The sequence below is a fragment of the Drosophila sulfurigaster genome, chromosome 2R (genome assembly GCF_023558435.1).
Source record: "Drosophila sulfurigaster albostrigata strain 15112-1811.04 chromosome 2R, ASM2355843v2, whole genome shotgun sequence".
NCBI lineage: Eukaryota > Metazoa > Arthropoda > Insecta > Diptera > Drosophilidae > Drosophila > Drosophila sulfurigaster.
The window spans coordinates 3,090,887-3,115,670 of record NC_084882.1 but is presented as its reverse complement, the minus strand read 5'-3'; the positions used below and the strand labels follow the sequence as shown (position 1 = coordinate 3,115,670).

Here is a 24,784-nt window from a genome sequence, read left to right as displayed (position 1 = left end):
TGTGTAAATATAAGGAATAAATAAGTACTTGAAATTAGTTACAACCTAATAAAATGACCCCCCCTATGTATGTATATGTTTGCACGATGCTATTTAACTTTATCCAATTTTTTTGTGTTATTAATCAAAGTACGCAAGGGCAGCACTTAAAATTTAAGAAACAAAATAAAGAGTAGACAATAACATCTATCTATATTTGTTGTTAAACTGGCTTAAGTTTGAACTAGCTATTTATTTACTTTTTAAAGATGTGGAGATGGGAAGTATGTATATGCATTAAATATATATTTCCTAATTTATAAAAGCGTTTATATTTTGAACTAATGAAAAGCAAAAATGAATTGTTAAATTATGAAAACAAGACAATGCACGCCCAAAAATATAAAAGAAATGTATTCTATTTATGCAAAAAACTATTGAAAAAACAAAACAAATGATATTGTGTAGTGCCGATGGTAACTTCGAAGTGACTCTTGCAACAAAAGCTACAATTTACTCTGAAGGATTAGTTGAATGGAAGCCACCAGCTATATACAAATCATCCTGTGAAATAGATGTAGAGTATTTCCCATTTGATGAACAAACATGTGTTCTTAAATTTGGCAGTTGGACCTATGACGGGTTTAAGGTAGGTTTTTACAAAACTCTCGCACGATTTTTTTTAAAGAATTTTAAGTTTTCTATCGCAAAACTCATATGTATTATATAAGTTTAATTTGCGTTTCACAAACACTATAAAAGACTTTATTAAATTAGTATTTGTGGCATCTAAATATTCCAGCACAATAAACCCTTAAATAACACGGTATCTATTGTGCACTTTTACAAATAATCACAATTTTAGTATTAAACTAACTTTTTTATTAAGAAATTTATCAATTAATGCTAAAAAAAAACTATAAAGGCTCGTAAAATATCTAATAGATATTCTAGTGAAGAAATTGTTTTATTTTATTTTAAATTATTGGAGTTAGTTATTTGAAGGCCTGAATTGTATTGGTGTTTTACTGTCAAATAGTAAAAGGTTAATATTGATATCTTGTTCAACATCTAAAACTGTGTTATTCAAGGGTATACTGTATAACATTATTATTGTTATACATATGCATAGTACACATACATACATTTTTTTATGTAAGCAAAGCCCAAAATTGTACATATAATTATTTTATTGAATGTAAAAACACTACAAATATTTGAATATTTTATGTCGTTATTTTATACAGTTTTTTTCATAACATTTGCTTTCTTGAATATATATGCATACATTATAACAGTATTTATATATATACATAACAACAAAAAGAGATTATTAAAAAATTATGTTTTCTATTATTTATTTCGGTAAATTAATTGATTTTACGGTCACTAATCTATATTTTTTTATAGTTGAATATATATATTTATATAAAGAAAAAATTGAAGTTTCGCTGTTTTTTTTTGTCTTTTATATGATAATAAAATTTTCAAAGCTCAATGCATCATGAAATACTTTTCATTGAAGAGTTATGTTTTTTATTTGGGTTATCAAATTAAGAAACACTAAGAATGAAGAATTAGTAAACCCGATATGAGACTAAGACGAAAAAAAGAACGAAAAAGTAAAACCGTTCGATCAAAATGCAGTAAAGTTATTATTATTAAAAATAATATATTTTTTGATATTTAGAATAAAAACAATACTTTATCTATATATTACTATATTATCGCCTAGTTGATACATTTAATTGATGTGGTTATTTATTTATTTAATTAAGCGTCTTAAATACAATACATACTATTTATTAAATGAGCGTGACCCTTTCCCTCTTTCTCAACCATTTTGCTTAATCTCTCTCTCTCTCTGCCTCAAAACATTTACATCTTGTAATAACTTATGTGATGTATATATAATATAATAAAATATATATATGTGAATATATATATAGATTTTTCGAAAAGTATTAAAGTCGAATACAAAAATGTGCTAATGCTCAGAATTGCAAAAATGGAGTTCAACAATAATTATTTACACAACATACACGAGAGGAAGTTAAATTGTAAAACTATACATACATATATCAAATTCTTTAAGTATATTTATGATACACGCAAACATATACATATGTATGTATGTATGTATATATATATATATACATATACCAATTAAACGGAATGTGGACAACATTTTATTGGAACATATATAAATATATATATATATATACCATTTAAACGGAATGTGAAAAACAATTTATTGGTAACAGGAGTTGTGTTCAAAATGTATATTTTTCAGTGCTGATGGTCATTATGAAGTAACACTTATGACAAAAGCAATAGTCTATAGTAATGGATTGGTGATTTGGCAACCACCTGCCGTCTATAAGTCCTCTTGTTCAATCGATGTGGAATATTTTCCATATGACGTTCAGACGTGCATCTTAAAATTAGGAAGTTGGACCTATGATGGTTTTAAGGTGCTATTAAAATCTTTATTAACTCAGAATCATTTGAAAAAAACAAAATATTTGATCATATTACATCACTTGTACGTCAATATGTAATCACTGAGTAAAATGACGTCTAAGTATACATGTTATTGTTAATGAATTGGAATGACACGAGTTTGATTATCCGTTTATTTGTAAATTGTATTTATTTTTATGTAACCTTCCAGTTCAAGCTATTTTATATTTGATGTAGAATTCTTGTTTAGTGGTCGTTCTATAGAATATGCATAAAATATTTGTGCGGGAAGTATTTTTAAAACTGGTTGTAATAAAATATCCTCTCATATATTATATTAGCTTGTGATATGTTCTTTAATTCACATTATTATCTTAATGATATCGCAGCAATTCAATTTTTCTAAGGAAAATTTTTATTAATATTACATTTTGTTTTGAAAACTTTTTAATATTTTTTTTGGAAAGTCCATCAAATTTAATATTTCAAGGCATGACTTTATATTAGTTGAATGAAGTTATTGTTTATAATTCCAATAAAAGAACATTATGAAACTGTATGCGCATAATTTAAAATACTTTCGAATTGGAAGATACATACATATAACCAATTATTGTGAAAGTGAAGTGCATGGTATATGCATGAGTGATATTCTTATTATAAGAGGCATGCAGAGGCATGCAAAAAAACAAGTTCCATTAATGTACAAGTATATTTATGTACGTATGTATATTTATTTTACTCAAATCTCGATGAAATTATGTTGTTCTAATTGATATCGTAAATATACAAGAGGTTTTGAATTGTAAATTACTTTTTTACAAGGTATATAGATACAAAACATTATTGATTCATCGACGTAATTTACAACTCTAATATACCAAATGGAAAGATATTAGAGCTATGTGCCAACATAGGAAATGTGTGAAACAGGCAGTATTATATATTTTCTTAATCATTGTCAATATTAGAGACGCTTATATGTTTGTCTCTCTGTCCGTTTGGATATATAAACTATATGTCAATATAAGTGATTTTTTTGTATACCCGCTACCCATAGGGTAGAAGGGTATTATAACTTTGTGCCGACAGGAAATGTATGTAACAGGTAAAAGGAGGCATCTCCGACCCTATAAAGTATATATATTCTTGATCAGCGTCAACAGCCGAGACGATATAGCCATGTCCGTCTGTCCGTCCGTCTGTCCGTATGAACACCTAGATCTCAGAGACTACGAGAGATAGAGCAGCATTTGTTATGTTTGCACGCAGATCAAGTTTGTTTCAAATTTTTGCCACGCCCACTTCCGCCCCCGCAAATCAAAAAAATCGAATAACAAGCGTAATTTTAAAACTTGAGTTGCGAATTTTGGTATATATAATAATAACTATTGTAGTTATTGTCGAAGTTATTAAAGAAATACTTTTGTATGGGCAAAAACGCCTACTTATAAGGGGTCTTAGTTACTTTGGCTGACAATCTGGTATATTGAGCCGTCTATGGTATACGAGTATTTTGAATGCGGTACTTTATCGATATACCACATATACCATTCGGTATATGTTTAGTATTTTTGCAGTATATTTGGTATATTTTGAGAATAATACCGCAAAATATATTGCTTTTATTCAAAATGGGTAGCGGGTATCTCACAGTCGAGTACACTCGACTGTAGCTTTCTTACTTGTTTAAATATATGTTATTCTTATCAACACAATAAATGTGTTTTTGATATTGCAAATAGAAAACTAGATGTAATTTTAAAGCTGAAATATTAAAATAATAATTGTTCTTTGGTTCTCAAAAGTGTATTTATTTACGGTGTTATACCTGAAAAGAACTAGTTCAGAATAGTATTATTTCAGATAAAGACGCTTTCCTACAAATACGATTTATTGTTTATTTAGAGGAGGTAGCGGGTATTACACTGTAGTTGTTTTTCTAGTTTTATGTAATGTAATGTTGAATTATTGCATGCCTATTTATACTAATTGAGGCAAAATTTGTAAACCAATATGTTAGAAACAAATCACATATTATGTTAAACATATCCGTTTAAGACAACTATCATATAAATTAATTTTTCAAAACATTTTTTTCTACATATGAATGAAGCAAATATAGATATGTTAACACATTTTAGAATAGTCTTGTTTGGTTTGCATATTCTATGTGAGTGTTTGAGAACATCATTAGTAGTATACGCATATATGATTCTTTATTTTTCTTGAACAAATTATTAATTGTCCATTGTTAATATCACAGTATTTAGCTTATTCATTCTGTATTTGTTAATGCACGAGCATTTTGCAAGCACACGATATTGTAATTGCAAGGACTTACAATTTTTTATCATCATGATCATAAATTGTGAATAATTACCTCTCCGCCGGTATTCACTTTCCTGTGTTATTTGTGGCTCCCGAATTATAAAAATTGTCAAAAAATGGGATATCATATGTGATATTATTTGTGTATACGCATTGAATTGATTTAGTTTTAAACTATGAAAATACTGACTTAATTTATTGAATTTCATTGTTTTTGACTTTAACTTTAACTGCTACCCATAGGGTTGAAGGGTATTATAACTTTGCGTCAACAGCCGACACTATATCTGTTTGTCAGAGACTTTCAGAGATAGAAATGTAATTTTTTCGAACCACTTATTTATTTTTTCCGCCCCCGCAAATCAATAATATCGAATAACAAGCGTAGTTTTGAATCTAGAGCTCGGAAATTTCCAGAAAAGTTGGTTGGGATCGGATAAAAATCGTAGAAATTATATATGAAATTCTTTCTTCTGTATTGGCTGACAATGTGGTATATTTTGTATGTGGTACCTTATATGGCTTTTGTTATAATTATTAGAACTTTTACTATATATTAACTAGATGTATTTTAAAATTAATATCGCATTGTCTTGCTTTTGCTCAAAATGGGTAGCGGTAATCTATTAGTCGAGCACACTCGACAGTAGCTTTCTAACTTCTTTTTAGTCGTATTGTGGTATATTTTGAGAGTAATGCCGCAATATTTTGCTTTTATCCAAAATGGGTAGCGGATATCTCACAGTCGAGCACACTGGACTGTAGCTTTCTTACTTCTTTGTTTTTCCATCAGTAAAATATATGTACATATGTATGTTATGTATATATTGTCGACAGTTTTCTACTCGAGAATAGGCTAAATAGAGAGATAAAGACTGACCTTGTCTCTTGTTAATTGGTGGTGCCCTGATTCTGTTAGCAGGTAATTTTTGTACCCGCTACCCATAGAAGGGTATTATAACTTTGTGCCGAAAGGAAATGTATGTAACAGGAGGCATCTCCGACCCTATAAAGTATATATATTCTTGATCAGCGTCAACAGCCGAGACGATCTAGCCATGTCCGTCTGTGTGTCTGTCCCTATGAACACCTAGATCTCAGAGACTACGAGAGATAGAGCTCTTTTTCGACATCATTTGTTATGTTTGCACGCAGATTAAGTTTGTTTAAAATTTTTGTCACGTCCACTTCCGTCCCCGCAAATCAAAAAAATCGAATAACAAGCGTAATGTTAAATTTCGGTATATATAATAATAACTATAGCAGTTATGATTCCTGAAAATTTGGTTGCGATCAGATAAATTTTTTTTTATTTATTAAAGAAATAGTTTTGTATGAGCAAAAACGCCTACTTACTAGGGGTCTTAGTTGCTTTGGCTCACAATCTGGTATATTGCGCCGTCTATGGTATATTTTGAATGCGGTACTATATCGGTATACCATTTGGCATATTTTCAGTATTTTTGCAGCACATTTGGTATATTTTGAGAATAATAGCGCAAAATATATTGCTTTTATTCAAAATGGGTAGCGGGTATCTCACATTCGAGTACACTCGACTATAACTTTCTTACTTGTTTTAAGTAGAAAGGAGATACAGGAGAAATTGTTTAATTTAACACCGTTATAAATGCAGATGAAATAATCAACTATCCAACCGAGTTTTTTACTTTACTTGATGTTCCAGGATTGGTGTGCAATAATTACTCATACGTGCATAAATATACATATTGTCCTATGTACAGTACTCCTCTTCGACTTATATATGTATATGTTATGCATGGAGCTAACACACACAATCTAGAATATTACATTACGTGCGCAAGTGCATTACAATAAAGGTTCACGCTGCACAAAAATGTTTGTGTTTTATTTAGATTTTCCATATTAATGGCACAGCAAGTTCTGTCCGTTTCGGTGGCGCGTCTATCAGCAGTGAAAGTGTCGCTAAAGGGTCTCAGAACGAACATCAGCCGAAGAAATACGATAAAAATAGAATTTGCGTCCCAAATTTTTCGGCTGATGTTCATTCTGAGAACCTTTAGCGACAAGAACAAGGTGCTGATCAAGAGCCCAAATTCTCCCTGAAGGTTCCTACCTCTCAAGCTCGTGGTCTCTCGTTCGCGTCGCCCGCTCCATCTGGGTTTTAAGACGACAGAAAAAGGCATCTTCTACAGCTTAAGCTTCCGCCAAAAGAGATCGTCCGTCTCCGTCTGCTACCTCGTTAGCAAAAACTCCTTCTTTGCTGAGACGATTTGCCAATTTCTACAGTGAGGCTGCAAGTTGTCAACATAGTCAGTCAACCGGCATAACGACATATCTCCGCACGACATATCTCCGCTCGGTACAATTTTCGAGCGGAATTATGTCGGTTTTTTTTTGGCGGAGCTATGTCGTTTTCAAAACGTCCGGGCGGAGTTATTTCGCTTTTAAAACGCAAAATGCATTAGCGCACGTGGCGTAAGCGAGCTCGACATTGTCCCAGAGAACTTGCAACCGTTCACGACCGATCTCGTACGTATGTACTTTGTCGTCCTCGGATGCAAGTTCTTTGACCCGACTCTCAAATTGGACTAATCTGTCTGAAACGGTGATGGAACTGTTGAATGCTATAGTCCGGGTTCTGGTCAATTTCGTTTGAATAGCTTGTGTGGTTGACTGGGGGTAACGACATATCTCCGCGCGACAAATCTCCGCTGAACAAAAAGCGACATATCTCCGCGCGGAGTTAAGTAGCATTAAAACGTCATATCTCCGCGCGGAGATACGTACGAGATTGGTCGTGAACGATTGCAAGTTCTCTGGGACAATGTCGAGCCCGCTTACGCCCCGTGCGCTGATGCACTCCAACGAGACGGCGACAGTGAGTGCGTAGAGGCCATGGAGGCCAGATTCAACCACTCTTATTCAGTGTACGAGCGGTGCATCGCCCGGGTGAACGGAGAAATAACCCAAGTATCTGGGTCAGTCAGAAGTGAAGCGTCCGCGCCTTCTGTGTATTCCGGGGCTGCCGGCTCCCTTCGTGCGATACTCAAGTCTTCCTTCCGAACCTTCCGTGATCTCTTCACAGCCATTTTTGTCAACAATCCGAGAAACTTTACCATATTAACTCCAAGACCGCAGGTGAGGCCAAGGAGATCATTGCAAAGATTCCGCTCACAAATAATAGTTTCGCGTCGGAGGGCTCTCTGTAAAAGCTTCGAAAGTAAGCGCTTACTGGTAACGAGCCAGGTCTCTTCAACCTGTCCACGGTTTTATAAGAGTTCCGGCAGCGGTTAAGGAACTGTAAAGCCCTATTCAGCGGTGTGTGACGGCTCTCCAGCATCCTTGTATCTCTGTATTTGTCCAAGCTTCCCAAACTCACACCCTCACTATGGGAGTAATGTCCGCCAAAGATTGCTCCTATAGTAGAGATGCATTAGCAGATGAAAGTCGCTAATGAGCATTTATTCCAACGCATAAAGTTGCTATTTAGTCCGTGCAGGCCCAAGTTTAATCAAGCAATTGCGAACCAAGTGGAGAAATTATGTTATTTCAGTCTTGGTTCTCAAACGAAGCCTTATATGGGTAATTCTCTGGTAAATGTCCACCATCTTTACAGTTAAAATAAAACATAAACTAAAACAATTTGAAAATTAAGTGAAGGTCATTCTTAAAGCTTTGGATTAGCAATATTTTTAGAGCTAAGTTTGATTTTAGGAATTTGTTCTGTTTTACGATAAAATATATAAATTCGTTCGTTTTTTGGTTTTGCGTACGAATTTGTTAATTTTTGCAATTATCAGAAAATAAAATAAAACAGAAAGAAAATTCGAAAACCATTCTTTTTCCTTTTCTTATTTTTAAAATTGTTTCAAGTTATTTGTTGAAAAGATGGTTTTACCAGAGAATTCTATATCAACCTCAGCTGTCGTTATGGCAGAAAAGCTACCGTCTTTCCATGTGGCGCAAGGTTTTTACCAGAGATCAAATAGACCTATCTTTCTACAGTGCAAAGAATCACATTCTAATCGGCACGGATATTCTTTTGTCAGTCATCCCACATCTGTCTCTGCGTTTTCGACAAGAGTCGTCATTCAAACAAACAGTAAGCTTGACAACCTTATTTCCAAGTTATGAAAATTGGTGGATATTCCAGTAAAGCTGATTTCGTGACAGATATCGGATGACCTATCCATTCCGGTAGCCCGACAGCATCTATTTGGCCCATTCCGCTGGTGCTGTAAGTCAGAAAATTACAGTCGAGTGTGCTCGACTGTGAGATACCGCTACCCATTTTTAATAAAGGCAAGATATTGCGGTATCATTTTCAAAATATACCGAAAATACTAAAAATATACCAAATAGTATGTTTGGTATATCGATATAGTACACCATTCAAAATATACCATAAACGGCACAATGTGCAGATTGTCGGCAAAGCAAATAGTAGTAGGCGTTTTTGCCCATATATCTGATCTCAACCAAATTTTCAGGAATCATAACTTACAGTAGTTATTGTATATACAAAATTCGTAGCTCTAGCTTTAAAATTACACTTGTTAATTTTTTGAAAGTGGGCGTGGCAAAATTTGAAACAAACTTGATCTGCGTGCAAACATAACAAATGCTGTCGAAAAAATTATAGCTCTATCTCTTATAGTCTCTGAGATCCAGTGTTTCATACGGACGGACAGACGGACATGGCTATATCGTCTCGGCTGTTGACGCTGATCAAGAATATATATACTTTATAGGGTCAGGTAGAAGGAGGCATCTCCGACCCTATAAAGTATATATATTCTTGATCAGCGTCATCATCCGAGACGATCTATCGATGTTCGTATGAACACCTAGATCTTAGAGACTATAAAAGATAGAGCCATAATTTTTCGACAGCAGTTTTTATGTTTGCACGCAGATCAAGTTTGTTTTGAATTTTTGTCACGCCCACTCCCGCACCCGCAAATCAATAAAAATCAAAAACCAACCGTAATTTTAGAGCTAGAGTGAATTTTGGCATATACATTGTATATTATACAATAACATCTAGATAAAGTAATTGTGATTCCTGAAAATTTGATTGCGATCAGATAAAAATTGTCGAAGTTATTAAAGAAATACTTTTGAATGGGCAAAATCGCTGCTGTGCTTTCGCTTGTGTGTATGCTATGTCTATGTATCTATGTATCTACATGCTGACCTATATTGGTGTATGCATGTGCGGTTTTGCAAAGAAGATGAACACGTCAACAATTGCTCGTGTCTTGCTCGTGTCAGCTGCATAAGAACTGCATATTTAAATGTAAAAAAATTTTAAGTCATCAAAATTCAATGCGCGGTCACTCCTGCCATCATCTGGCATCAACATACTCCCCCCCTTGCAATGAGTTGCAAACGGATTTATTGTTCACATGGACCGGACAGAATCCAACTCAATGTGGAATTCTGGGCCATTGGCAAATCGTTGGTGCTCGGCAGGATGCCATGTTGAATGATGTGAGGATACACATCAGTGCCGAGCACCAGGGACGGAGGGGGCAAGGATGTGAGCGAAGTTGGAAGCTCCCCAGAGGTGAGGCCTGCTCATGGGGGGACGGCGAGCGGGAACGTGGCCGTGCTGGAGTTCAAGATCGAGTCGTTTCCGGCTGGTCGTCGCGTCGTCACTGACGACTTGGCATTCACGTATTTGGCTGGTTCCACCAAATAAATTTCTGGTACTTGGGTCCCATGGCAGCAATCATGTAATAGAGTTGAGGCCCATCCACACGGAGAAGGGCATACAACATGGAATGAAACAAGAACAAATGATTATTACAGTAGCTTCTTTACAGTATAGGACAGTACAGGACGACGAATAGAGAAACGAAGTAGGAGGTTATTCGTCTTTGTGTCGATGCCTATCTGGTTTGGATGAATGATGAGGCAGATACAAATTAGGAGTGGTGACGGGCTTCCGGAATGGAAGAGTCACCCGAGATCTGCCACATCTGCTGCGTGAAGTTGTGTTTTCGCAGTTAACCAGCTTCGACGGAATATCCTCCGCCTCCCAAACTTTGGAGCTTAGTCTGTCGAGTTGATCGTCTGCTTGGATAGCGACTCTTGTCGAAAACGCAGAGACAGTTGTCGACACATTCTGGGAGACGGGGCCGGTGAGAATCCAACCAAACACGGTTTGTTGGCCAAGGAGTGAGCCACAAATGTTTGGCCGGGTACCGCTCAGGATGACTGACGGAAGATATCCGCGCCAATTAAGATGTCAATCTGAGCACTTTTGTAGAAGTTTGGATCTGCCAGTTCAATCGCTGGTAGATCCTTTAGGAAGCCTTTCGGCACACGGAATGATGGCAGCTTGTCTGCCAGTTGTGGAATAACGAACGCTGAGGTCTCGATATGGAGCCTCGGCTTCGTTGGACAACCAATGCTGAAGTTGCATAACTTCTGCGGTTGGGCCGCAATTGCTTGATTCAGCCCAGATACTTGGGCTTGCACGGATTGGAATGGCAACTTTATGCGATGGAATAAACGCTCAGAAATGAAAGTCGCTTCGGATCCCGAGTCGATTAGTGCTCGTGCGGTGTAGGTAGTACCTAGATGGCATACATTGACAACCGCCGTGCCGAGAAGGATGTTCTGAGCGTTAATGGCAAAGTAATTTTGCACATTTGTTGCCGATTGATTCGGAGTGGACTGTATGTTGGAAAGTGTGACTGAAGTGGAAGAGGCACCATTGTCGGCGAAAGGACTAGAGACTGAAATGTCTGAGTGGTCAAGAGCGGTCAAGCACCGCTGAATTGTGCCATGCAGCTCCTTAATCGCTGCTCCAGACTCTTGCGAAACCGTGGACAGGTTGAAGAGAATTTTTAACTGGCTCGTTATTAACAAGCGCTTGTTTTCGAATCGCTCGCAGAGAGCACTCCAAGCTGACGCGAAACCATCGTTCGTCAGCGGAAATTTGGCTACGATCTCATTGGCCTCATCTGCGGTTTTTGAATTGAGATGGAATAGTTTCTCAAGCGGAGTCAACCTCGGATTGTTGACGTAGATGGCCGTGAAAAGATCACGGAAGGTCGGCCACCGCAAATAATTCCCACGGAATACTTCGGTGTCGATTGGAGGGAGCCGGCAGCCACTGGAGTACACAGGAGGAGCGGATGCTTCTCTCTTGGTTGATTCGGAAACTTGTGTAATTTGCCCCTTTACATGGGCGAGACACCGCTCATACACTGCATAGCAGTGGTCATATTTCGCCTCCATGGCCTGTATGCCTTCGTTGTCGTCGTCTCGATGCACTGCATCAGCGCACGTGGCATAAGCGGTCCCTACACTGTCCCAGAAGGCTTGCAGGCGGTCACGACGGATCTCGTACGTGTGTACATTGTTGTCTTCGGCTGCAGGCCCTCTGACCCGACTCTCAAAGTGCACCAGTCTGTCAGAGACGGCGACGAAGTTGCTGAGAGCCATCGCACGGGTGTTGCTAAGTTTAGCCTGGACGGATCGTGTAGTTGCAGAAGAAGCAGACGGCGACGGACGATCAACTTTGACTCGGAGTTGAGCGGCAGGAGTGGCGGATTTGGATCCCGAAGGAGCGGGCGAAGCGGACGACAGGCGACGAGCTGTGGTCGGAAGCTTTAAAGAAAGTTTAGAGTCCTTTTCACTCTTTTGGCTTTTGGACATACTACGCTTCGGCAGCCGAGAGCAAGCACAAAAAATGGAAAGGAACTTCGGCTATCACAGGATAGTGAACAAAGCCGACACAACTATATACGGAGTGTATATTGAATATATACGGAGTGTATATGGAATATATACGAAGTGTATATGGAATATATATAGAGTGTATATGGAATATGTACGGAAGTGTACGTGTATGTATGTGATAATATATATTATATGGGTAATACTGGACTTGGGTATATAACTTCAGTATGTATGGAACATATACGGAGTGTATATGTGTGGAAGTGCCTTGTATGGAAGTGTACGTGTATGTATGTGGATGTATATATGTCGTATGTATATGTATGTATATATATATATATATATATATGGAGTGTAGTGGATCTACGCGCGTTTGCTTTTAGAAGAGCAACACTCTTGTTATTTTGAATATAACAACATGAAGAGAGATTGCATACACAGGAGTGTGTTAAAAAAACAGACAAACGCGATACGACAGCAAAGAAAGTAGCAAAGTACACACAACCGCGGCCAAATCGTAAAATATTAGCGAACTCTTTTAAACTGTATAGATACTTACACATACATATACATATAAGGATATATATATATATATACTGTGCCAAGTATACACAAAGTAGAAAAGATGGCTGAGAAAACGCCGGTAGAACGCTTATGTACTTATATATATGCTGTGTCACATATATATAAGGTACAAGGAAAAGATATGGCGCGAACACGACACTTGCACAAAATGTATGGAGAAAAAAGTGTATTACTTATCTTGACAACCAATTGCTTGCTGGGGTCGAGCGATATCCAAATCTCCGGCTCGAAGGACCAAAATGTGTAGGGGGGGCGTCTTCCAGATAAATAATAACACTTGCACTTTGTGATTTTTGGAAATTGTAACTTTACAATTACTTTTATTGCACTTGGAAAAACACTTGTTGTGCCGGTCAGAATAGTAGAACATATGTAATCAGGAAAAAGCACTAAAAGTGGGCAGGGTGACCAACATGAGGATAAACTAGATCAGTGTGACTGCCCGTGTGACAAGGTCACACGCACAGTATACTAACTTTGTCGCTATCGATATCAATCGATCGCGACCACACTGTCAGCTGTTTTTTGAGCGGTCACTCCTGCCATCATCTGGCATCAACAATTGTTAATATTATTCATAAACAACTTACATTTTAGAAATATATCAAAAAGACATTAATATTAGCTTCAAAATATGTAAATATTAATATCATCGTCTAAGGGTTAATGCGCATTTCATTCTCGTCTCGCTCACACTGCTGTGCTGAGACTCTTTCACTCGCACTCATTGTTATGTTTAAAGACGGACAGCTTTTTCCGACGGGACTACCTTGTATAATTGTATCATGGCTCTGGGGTTCTAATCGCAGCGCTCGGCTTTTCTGGTGTCGCAATAACACTGTTTTCAATGATATAATTTTTTCAAGAGCTGGCGTATCTACATATGTATTTTATGGTTAGTGCTAGTACTCTGACTCGCGACTGAACTGAGTTCGAAATTAGCCGAAGAGGTGATGGGGTTGTAGTCCACAGCGCAATAATGCTGTTGCAAATAATACGTTTTGCTTCAAGACATGGAGTATCTATGTGTTATATGGTTAGTGGTTCAATGTTTCATTGTATATTTTTTCAGTGAAGGTCAAATCAAGATCTCCAGTACTGAGATTAATATGTATGTGGTTTTTTATTTTCTCATATTGGCATTAGATTTGATGGAGCGCATGTAGATTTAATTATTGTAAACAATGTACAATTTCGGATCGGCTAGGCAAGAGTAGCCTCCAATGTGAATTATATTCTACATTTTATAATCTATATTACAATCTAAAATGACACGACCAATAGCCTCTGATGAAAACAAACAAGTAAGAAAATATCCGGTACCCATTTTGAGTAAAAGCAATATATTTTGCGGTATTAATTTCAACATATACCAAAAATACTACAAAAATACTAATATACCAAACGGTATATTTGTTATATCGATATAGTACCTGATTCAAAATATACCATAGCTATGGTCTATGCATAGACGGCACAATATACCAGATTGTCGGCCAAAGCAACTCAGACCCCTAGTAAGTAGGCGTTTTTGCCCATACAAAACTATTTCTTTAAAAACTAAAGTATTTTTATCTGATCGCAACCAAATTTTCAGGAATCACAAATACCATTGTTATTATTGTATATACCAAAACGTCTAGCTTTAATATTACTCTTGTTATAATTGATTTGCGGGGGCGGAAGTGGGCGTGGCAAAAATTTGAAACAAACTAGATCTGCGTGCAAGCATTACAAATATAGTGAAGAAAAAAATTAGAGCTCTATCTATAGTCTTTGAGATCCAGTGTTTCATACGGACGGACGGACAGACGGACATGGCTATATCGTCTCGGATGTTGACGATGATCAAGAATATATATACTTTATAGGGTCGGAGATGCCTCCTTCTACCTGTTACATACATTTCCTTTCGGCACAAAGATTTACCCTTCTACACTATGGGTAGCGGGTATAATCATCTCGACCTGGAACTCTCGCTCCTTGTCGCCATCATTGAAATGCCATTAATGGCGCGTTTATAATATTACACTACTTCTGCACATAGTATCTCTTTTGCGAAATCATCAGATCGGCACAAATCAAGTAAAGTAGATAATGTGGTGGTCTATTTTCAGGAGTGAAATAGACGTGTTGGCTATTTGTTGTCCCTGGTTGATGTATTTGGAAATATATTTAATTGATTTAATCGAATTGCAAAACTCAGCACTTACATATATGAGCTTTATACATTTTGGACTGCAAGGGTGAGGCAGAATACAAAGATTGTCGACTTCATATGGTTGATTTTGAATTGTTACAATTGTCGACCTGTCATTATATTGAGTCGGAAAACGGTCGTTGCCTTTTACTGTTTCTGCAACTAAGTCTCGCGTATAACGCTTTGCAGACCGTATGTCATGTTATATGTTACAATATCAAGCAATTCAGAATCGATTGTATGATCAGGAATTTTCGCTAAAATTACATCAATTTGATGAAGTCGTTGGTTTTCGTCTAATCGCACCAAAATGTGGGCATGAAGCAATCATCGTTTGGCCATTCGATAGTATACATCTTTCGCCATTTATTCCATTAATGATGATGTGATGAACGGCAATATGATTATTCTGCCCACATACTGCGTGCCGACTGAAGAATCTTCGGCATATTACATGTGATTCTCTTTATTTTGTTGTTTCATTAATCGGCATGAATAATAATTCATTGCACTGATTCATTTTTCAACAAAAAAAAATACTCGCCGATTGGTTTCGCCTAAATAATATATTTCTATTGTGGATTAATCTCCGGCACCTTAAAGTTGTACACGTTTTCCCTTGCCAAATTAATATCAGGTACTGCACAGCATTATAACATCCATGATTTTCTGATACTCGATTAATTACTTTATTCCTGCGATGAGGTATTCGTCACCAACTTTAACGATTGCTATTTCGTCGATTGTGTAAGCATCAAAGCTTCGAACATAGTCAAATGGTGTTTTGTCAACTCGAATCTCAATCCTATAATCATGTGTTAACATTAGATCTATCGCAGTTTTAAATAAATAAATCAATTCATTGCTCTGATATTGTTATTGATTACACACCGCCGATCGATTTAGTCACGTGAATTGTTAATGAAATAATTTTGTAAGAACCTTGAATTCAAAATTTAGAAGAGCATTTTCAATCACACTTTCCATTCTAAAAAATTGTTAAATTTAAATATATTAACGAAATGCAATTGCAAAATTTATAAAGCATTTTAGCGGTTCACCCCATGGTGTGATCAAATGATCGAAATGCGAGTTTGACAACTAAAAGAATGCAGTTCCGTTTCAGGATATATCTATCATCCATCATATAAAGTTCATAGATTCTTCACAAGCCATGACCATCTGTCTGCCTTTCGGTCCGTCTGCATGAGAAGTGACGCAGAAATCGCTTACCCTTAGAACCCTTCAAGCAACTGCGACTGCGATTAGCTAATAATAACGGAACTTAATACGAAAATGTTGAATGCACATGAAAATGGTAATCACAAACAAAAAACTTAGACCAATATTTACATAATGAAAGATAAAATTATAGTATATATAATTTTTTAATGTATATTGTAAAATGTTATACTCTACTATGGAAATTGTTTAATTAATGACTTTAATACAATCCGAAGGAGGCACTATCGTAATTTAATGGTATGAAATAGATAAAGACTATAAACTGCAATTTGCGTGGATTAACCGATTGAAGTCGAGAAATGGAGAGCATTTAAAGAAATTTAATGTTAAGATAAAACAATAAAATACTAAATCCCTTCAAAAATGATCTAGTATTCTTATAAGCAACTACTAACAATGACACTTGGCTAGGATTTCTGAATTGTTAGACATTAGGCTTTTTATTTTATTTACATATGTAAAAGGGATAAATTCGAAAAACATATTATTAATAAATGATTTGTAATTATAAGCTCTCCGATATTTATGAGCGCTTTATCCATTACTTTTGTATTATTTTCTAACGACAAAAATTATTTTGTTTCTTACGAGTCTACAACATTGGAGTATGATAATATAGTATAAATATGGTATATGTAGTTTAATACGCACTAAACATTTTTATAAGCATGTCAACAAATTTTTTAATGCATGAATTTTTACAATATCATATAATCGCGATTAAAAAACAAAGACAAAACATGGACAATTTATTGAGATGAAATGTTGAAGTCATTTATCTGTTGTTTCATCAATTTATGGAAATCAGAATAACACATCTCATTGTTATGCCCTTAGGCTAGTTAATTTAGCATGTGGCATTGGTATGTTTTGCCATAAATTAATGATGGCATGCTTTTTTTTTAATAAAAATATGTCAATTATGAAGATTATTTTGTAAATTCCTATGTTCTCATGATAATATTAGGTTTGCATATTTAAAAATATATGTATATGTATATGCGATATTAAGTGAAGTTTTATATACACATTTTACTATTCTACCTAAATGTGTTTGTTCTGCTTCCACAAAACGATAACCAATAAACCATTGAGCAATGCACTATGGTCCAGCCGACCACTTTTCTTGATGGAAAACCAATTTTTGAAAGTTAACAGAAATCCGCGATTTTGGCGTCGTTGGATCAAAAGAAGAATAGACTTTAATCACTAACCATACAATACATAGATGCTTCGCCCAGTACAATTTTTTGTATCATCAAAAACAGTATTATTGCGACCCCAGTCGGGTCGTGCGCTGCGATTCGAACACCGAGCCTCTTCGGCTCATTCGAAAATTCGAAGCTCTAACGCAGCGCGCAGCGTTGAGTTCAGTCGCAGATCAAATGCGGAGCGATGAGCACGGGTGCATTTCGTTGCGCTCTGCTTTCGTTTCTATGTATGCGTGTATGTATCTACATGCTCGCTTATATCAGTATGTGTCTGCATGTGAAGTTTTGCAACGTGCAGTTGCCTCGCAAACGAGCAGCTAGCGCACGTCAATTTTGTTTTGCCGCGACGAAAGTCTCGCAGAAGAGGACAACAACAATTGCTCGCGTTCTATATGTTTGCAGTTAAATGGCACTTGCACAAGGACCGCGTTGGCTCTGCTGGTGGTTTGCAAGCTCAACATGTTGTGGGTCAGGGTTCAACTCCCGATCGAGAACATATGCATATTTTGTTTTTTTTAATGCGATTTTACTTTTTTCATTTCCTTTTAAGTTAGAAGTAAAATTAATAACGCATTGATTTTTGATGATTTACAAATTCCTTTTTGCAAACACTTTTCAAAACTCTATTTAAAAAAGTTTGAACTTTAAAATTTTGTTTTTACATTTTAAGATAACAATAACATTTCAAAAATAATAGAAAATATAAATAATACAATTACAGAAAAATATTAAAAAGTTCAATACAATAAAATATTAATTATATATGTTTTTAGTATTTAATTTTAATTTTTACCAAAAAATTTCTAATAAATTAAAATTAAAACTGGCGAAAATTAAAATATAAATATTAAAAACAAATATAATTTATCTTTTATTGTAATTGAACTTTATAATATTTAATAATAATTGTATTATTTATAAATTTTCTTAATTTTTGAAATGTTATTGTTATCTTAAAATGTAAAAACAAAATTTTAAAGTTCAAACTTTTTTAAATAGAGTTTTGAAAAGTGTTTGCAAAAAGGAATTTGTAAATCATCAAAAATCAATGCGTTATTAATTTTACTTCTAACTTAAAAGGAAATGAAAAAGTAAAATCGCATTAAAAAAAACAAAATATGCATATGTTCTCGATCGGGAGTTGAACCCTGACCCACAACATGTTGAGCTTGCAAACCACCAGCAGAGCCAACGCGGTCCTTGTGCAAGTGCCATTTAACTGCAAACATATAGAACGCGAGCAATTGTTGTTGTCCTCTTCTGCGAGACTTTCGTCGCGGCAAAACAAAATTGACGTGCGCTAGCTGCTCGTTTGCGAGGCAACTGCACGTTGCAAAACTTCACATGCAGACACATACTGATATAAGCGAGCATGTAGATACATACACGCATACATAGAAACGAAAGCAGAGCGCAACGAAATGCACCCGTGCTCATCGCTCCGCATTTGATCTGCGACTGAACTCAACGCTGCGCGCTGCGTTAGAGCTTCGAATTTTCGAATGAGCCGAAGAGGCTCGGTGTTCGAATCGCAGCGCACGACCCGACTGGGGTCGCAATAATACTGTTTTTGATGATACAAAAAATTGTACTAGGCGAAGCATCTATGTATTGTATGGTTAGTGCTTTAATGTTGTGTACCAAGAATTTCAATAGAGGGCGCCACTTCCGCAAAATCAGCTTTTAAACACAGCTGATGTAAAGCAATAGCACGTGTTGTAGAAAAGTGCAGAATTTAGTGCAATTTTAAATTTAGTATAAAACTAAATAAAACGATAATTTGTTTAAATTTTTGCGATGAATTATAAAGAGTGTGGTTTGTTCTACGTGTTTTGTTATGTGTGGCGTATAAAATAGTTGAAAAGTCTTTGAAATTTTATGTTATTAATTTCCATCAAGAAAAGTGGTCTCCTGGACCATAGTGCAATGGTGCCTAAAGCCTACATACGGAAAATCAAATACCAATACACAATAATACAAAAACACAAAATATATTTTATTGCTCATAATAATTTTTGTAATTTCAAATATTCGTCTGCAAACAAAAAAAAGGACGTAATATTTGTATTTTTGTAAATTTTTTTAACAAAACAAAAAATTGACGATAACAACAAACAATGTAATTTTAATATGTTTACATTTATAGACATATACATACATTTTTTATTTAATTTATTTATCTGTGATGTACAGATTAAAAAAAATTAAAATTGTTGGTAATCCAAGGCTATAAGCCACCAAATATATTTGAATCAATTATATAGGTTTCTAAGTATCTTTGCAAGCAACTTTTGTTGTTGTGGTATACGTATACCTTTTTTGTGATTATCTTAGCATACATTTTTGGCCTTACCAAAAGCCATAAGTTTTGTCTTTGTCAAAACAAAATTGCAACAAAATGCATTCGTATGCATTTGATATCAGAGAGAGAGACAGGAATTAATATTATTTGAGTAACAGATTAGAATCTGATATTCTGAATGTTGGCTTTTGTTTTTGTTTTTTTTAGAATCTCGAGTTGGGTTCGATGTTTGAGTTTCTAGAATCATTCTGTAAAAATTACAATAAATATATTAATTGAGCTTTTATTGGGGTTTTGAAATAAATGCGTTAAAAAATTTGCAGTTTCGACAGTGTTGCATTTTTCATTTAAATACTTAACATAATTGTAATTCTTTTTTTAAAAGCATGTAGTTTTTTTCATTATATTGTCACTAAATTATAAAAAAATATAAAATTACAAATACTAATTTTGGAAAAAAAGAAACTAAATAATCAGCGGGGCTCCGTTTTGAAAACGAAAATCTTTAAACTTGTTAATTGAATTACTTACATGAGTAAAGTGCATAAAAAAGTAGTTGAAATGATCGGAATGACATCGGTTAAGAGAGGGCGGCATCCCCTTTTTTGTGGGAAATAGCTGATTGCCGTCCCACTATTCATCTTAAATGTAAGTTACAAGACTTTATTTGTGAAAAAGAAAAAGGCTAATATATTTTTTTCAGGGGAAAGCACAAATTATCTATCCAAGATGAAATCATACTTATGTGAGTTCTATTCAGGCAAAAAATGTAAAATTCGAATGTAATTTTTTCGCATCGTTTACTTCTGACCCAAACACAAGTCAGCTGTTTCAGCATTAAGAAATGAAATGTTCCAATAGCAAAACGATGACGAAACTTATGAAAACTAAAAATGAAAATGTCGGTATTGGTCCCAAAACAAAAACGAAAATTGAAAACCGAAAGCACGACTGAATGAAGACTTTTATTTACATACATATGTATATACATATGTATATTAAAAAAAAAGACTGTAGCGAAAAAATCTCGGAACTGCTCCGACATTTAAATTCATAATATAACTTTCGTAGCAGTATAATTAGATTTTCATTTTTTTTTTATAAATTTATAGCTTATTTAAATTTTAAGTTAGTTAGAATAGTAATTTTAAAGGCTTATTTGCGCGATCAAATATTGAAAAACATAATATATATTGTGTAAATGTTGAAGTTTGCTAGCATTTGTCTTTTAGACTGTGTGTTAATAGTTGTCAAGAAAAATCATTTTAAATCCAATTATACATAAAATTATTTTGTCTGTACTTGTTTTATGAAAGAGAAGCGAAAATTATCAACAATTTGTAAATCAATAAGCTTTTAAGTTTATGAAATATAATATATTATATATATATATATATTTTTTTAAATTTAAAAAATAAGTGAACTTTATGTAAGAGATTTTATATTTTTATTCAATTTTAAAAATATATTAAAACAAATTTATAATATTAATGCAAATACACAAAGGAAAAGCTTCAAAGAAATTAAATCAAAATGATTTAAAAAAAAATGCAATTGACATTAGCGGAAGTTTTATTTTTGTGTCACATAAATACGATAAAGAATAATAGGTAATAATGTAATGTAATAAGTGTAGGTAGTCAATTTTTATTTAATTTGCAATTACACAAAAAATAAGATAGGAATGTTATGGGGATGGCAATGTGACGGTTTGAATTTTTAATGTTTACAATCAATAACAAAAATTTAAAATATATTTTCGCGAAAACAAAAATATTTGCATGTCAATTCACTATTTATAAAATGTATTTTGTATAGATGATTCTTTATCATTATTATTGCTTACTATTTCGCCACTCATAAAAACATTTCTTATTGGCCAATTTAATTTTTAATTTTGTATTGTTACATACATATATGTTTATGCATACTTTACCAGTGGTACCACCCATACTATGTGATAAAAAATATTAATGGAAAGTGCTATGGTATGAATGAGCATGCATTAGTCACGAGTTCGTTTAATGTCACACTGTTTATCTTGCAAAAAATAATTGGCCTTTTAATTAACCAACCATATGGCTGTGCACCAATGAAACCCATATGTATTTTTTACAATATTATGTCTATAAAAATTTGTATCCATTTAAATATATAAAATGTTTTCTTTTTCTTCGGCCTATTAGGTGGACTTAAGGCATATGGATGAGCAACAAGGCAGCAATATTGTCGACGTTGGCGTAGACTTATCTGAATTTTACATGTCAGTTGAGTGGGATATACTAGAAGTGCCAGCTGTAAGGTGAGTCTATGAGTTTTTATACCCGCTACCCATAGGGAAGAAGGGTATTATAACTTTGTGCCGGCAGGAAATGTATGTAACAGGTAGAAGGAAACATCTTCGACCCTATAGATTATATATATTCTTGATCAGCGTCAACAGCCGAAACGATCTAGCCATATCCGTCTGTATGTCTGTCCGTATGAAACACTGGATCATTGGCTCAGAGACTATAAAAGATATAGCTCTAATTTTTCTTCAACAGCATTTGTTATGTTTGCACGCAGACCAAGTTTGTTTCAAATTTTGCCACGCCCACTATATGGTATATACAATAATAACTATAGTATTTATGAGTTCTCAAAATTTGTTTGATAAAAATTGTCGAAGTTATTAAAGAAATAGTTTTGTATAAAACTATGGGTAGCGGGTATCTCACAGTCGAACACACTCGAATGTAGCTTTCTTACTTGTTTTACTTTCTCTTAAAGAATTGCACAGCAATTTTTAATGATTTCAAAACGTTATCATATGTTATGTTAGTGAAATTATAAGCTGATATCCAATGATATCGCACTTTTTCCATCGTACTTCAATATCAATCGTAAAGTCGAGTATTTGTGTAAGGTCGCACAACTGTCTATGTGCAAAAAGACTGGCCTTGTGCTTTTTAGTACTCCTTTCAGCATTGCGTTTTGTAGTAAATATATGTACATTTAACTCCAAATAGTGTATTTATGGTCGATTAAATTCGATTACGTTACGCTTGAATGCACTTGTATTATGTAATTTGATAACACGAACTAAGCAATTGTACGTAAGTTCTCGTTGGTCTCTTAGATTGAAATCATTAACTAAATAATTTCTGATTGTTTTTATACGAAACGTTGTCATCTAATATTTCAATAGCATTGTGAATTTGTTTGTTCAACAATTCCGCAATTTGATTTGTAAATTTCATTGAAATAATATAAAAAACATATTATTGTAGTTCAACGTAGTTCGTATTAAAATATCACTCTTACACAGTGATTTTATTTTTACATCGAGTCCGCTAGTGACTGTTGATTCCTCCAATTTGCGTGTTGTAAGCACTGATCGCAATGTTTGCTTTGATACATCAGAATTATGTACATATTACGCTCTGATATGTTCACCTTAATCACACGCAAAACACATTATATTTCTCTTTTGATCCTTAATAGTTTTCTGCGTCTTTTCTGTTTCTCTGCAACAAATATCTATTCACATCCAATATATTAATCGTGCCCTCTATCTGTGCTTGTATGTTTGTTCCTCTTCCAAGATTGTCCTTCAATTGACATATGATTAGCAGCTGACTGCATCTGATAAACTGCACAACAATATATGTTAATGTTAGCAGTTAATCATCTGATGCTGATGATGTGAGATATTTATTTGGAGCCGAATATTTTAGAACAATACTACCTGTCCTTGCTTCTATCATCTTATATAATATTATAAATTTAAATATGTGAAAAAGGTAATTAACAAACTAAAGTTTGGCAACAAAAATAACTATTTTAACAAATAACAAAATATAAGACAACTTTAATAACTCCAAGCTTATAAACTAACAAATAATTTTAATCGATCAATATGTCGGAGTCGCCAAAAAATGAACCATTAACTCTTATGAAGTTGAATCTAAAATGTATGAAATTGCCGCCGTCTACTGTTGAATCAGATGAAGTTTTTTCGACACACAAGCGAAAAAGAACACGCAACTAAGGTCTTTCCGACTTATACACCATTAACACTTCGCTGAATTCATGACGCTACCAAAATATCACACTTGTTAACATATATCCGAGTGCAATTTCATCTCAACAGTAGCTAGTAGAAATTTGGATATGAAACGGAAATACAACTATAGAGATGCATAAATGCGTTCAAATAATAAGAAATAATTCTGCAGACACTAATAAAACACATGCTCATAATTCTTTCGTAGTAGCTACCATATCTAATGCGTGAATCTAGAATCTGCAATCATATTAATGAATTAACCTCTATCATTTACATAGTAGCCAGAAAAAGAGTGTTACTGATGCATTAGCAATACAATTTTCGCTCTTAGACTGCTCCAACCCAAATATTTTTAATCACGCCGAGCTAAAAGTCCTGTTTCTATGAGGACGGGGTTTGTCACTGCTAAATTCATCCCAGGCACCTATCAAATATATATGTATATATAAAAATATAGAACATCGTCATAAATATTATCATCGTCAGTGACGCCTCGAAATCGAGCACGATTAGGCTGCATTATTTCAAGAGAAGCTAGAAGGGTATTGACTTTTTACCGGCAGGGTATATATGTCCGTCTGTACGAAATAGGTTTCGGCTGCTAGGGGCGAAGCATAGACCAGTAGAGGTCCGTGCCAGTACACAGTATGGATGTATTTTTGGCAAAAGCCTGTAGCATCCTAGGTGGTAGCCGAGAAACATCACGAAGTTCGTTATGACACGACGAATCAAGGTAT

The 24,784-nt window shown here is 34.6% G+C and overlaps 1 protein-coding gene across 12 annotated transcripts in view; it reads left to right on the top strand.

Annotated features, from left to right (window-relative positions):
* Positions 1-24,784, top strand: part of LOC133839263 (acetylcholine receptor subunit alpha-like) — a 108,087-nt gene that overhangs the window by 27,113 nt on the left and 56,190 nt on the right. For 8 of the 12 annotated variants that reach the window (XR_009894084.1, XM_062270679.1, XM_062270676.1 and 5 more), the window contains exons 5-6: positions 448-628; positions 22,183-22,298. The exons of 2 other annotated variants lie outside the window; for them this stretch is intronic. Coding sequence is in view for 9 of the 10 variants with exons in the window: in XM_062270679.1 (XP_062126663.1) it covers positions 448-628; positions 22,183-22,298 (297 nt within the window). In the remaining variant the exon portion in view is untranslated. Of the gene's footprint in view, positions 1-447; positions 629-2,272; positions 2,454-22,182; positions 22,299-24,784 lie in introns of all 12 variants that reach the window. 2 more of the 12 variants (XM_062270674.1, XM_062270681.1) reach the window with 2 other exon arrangements.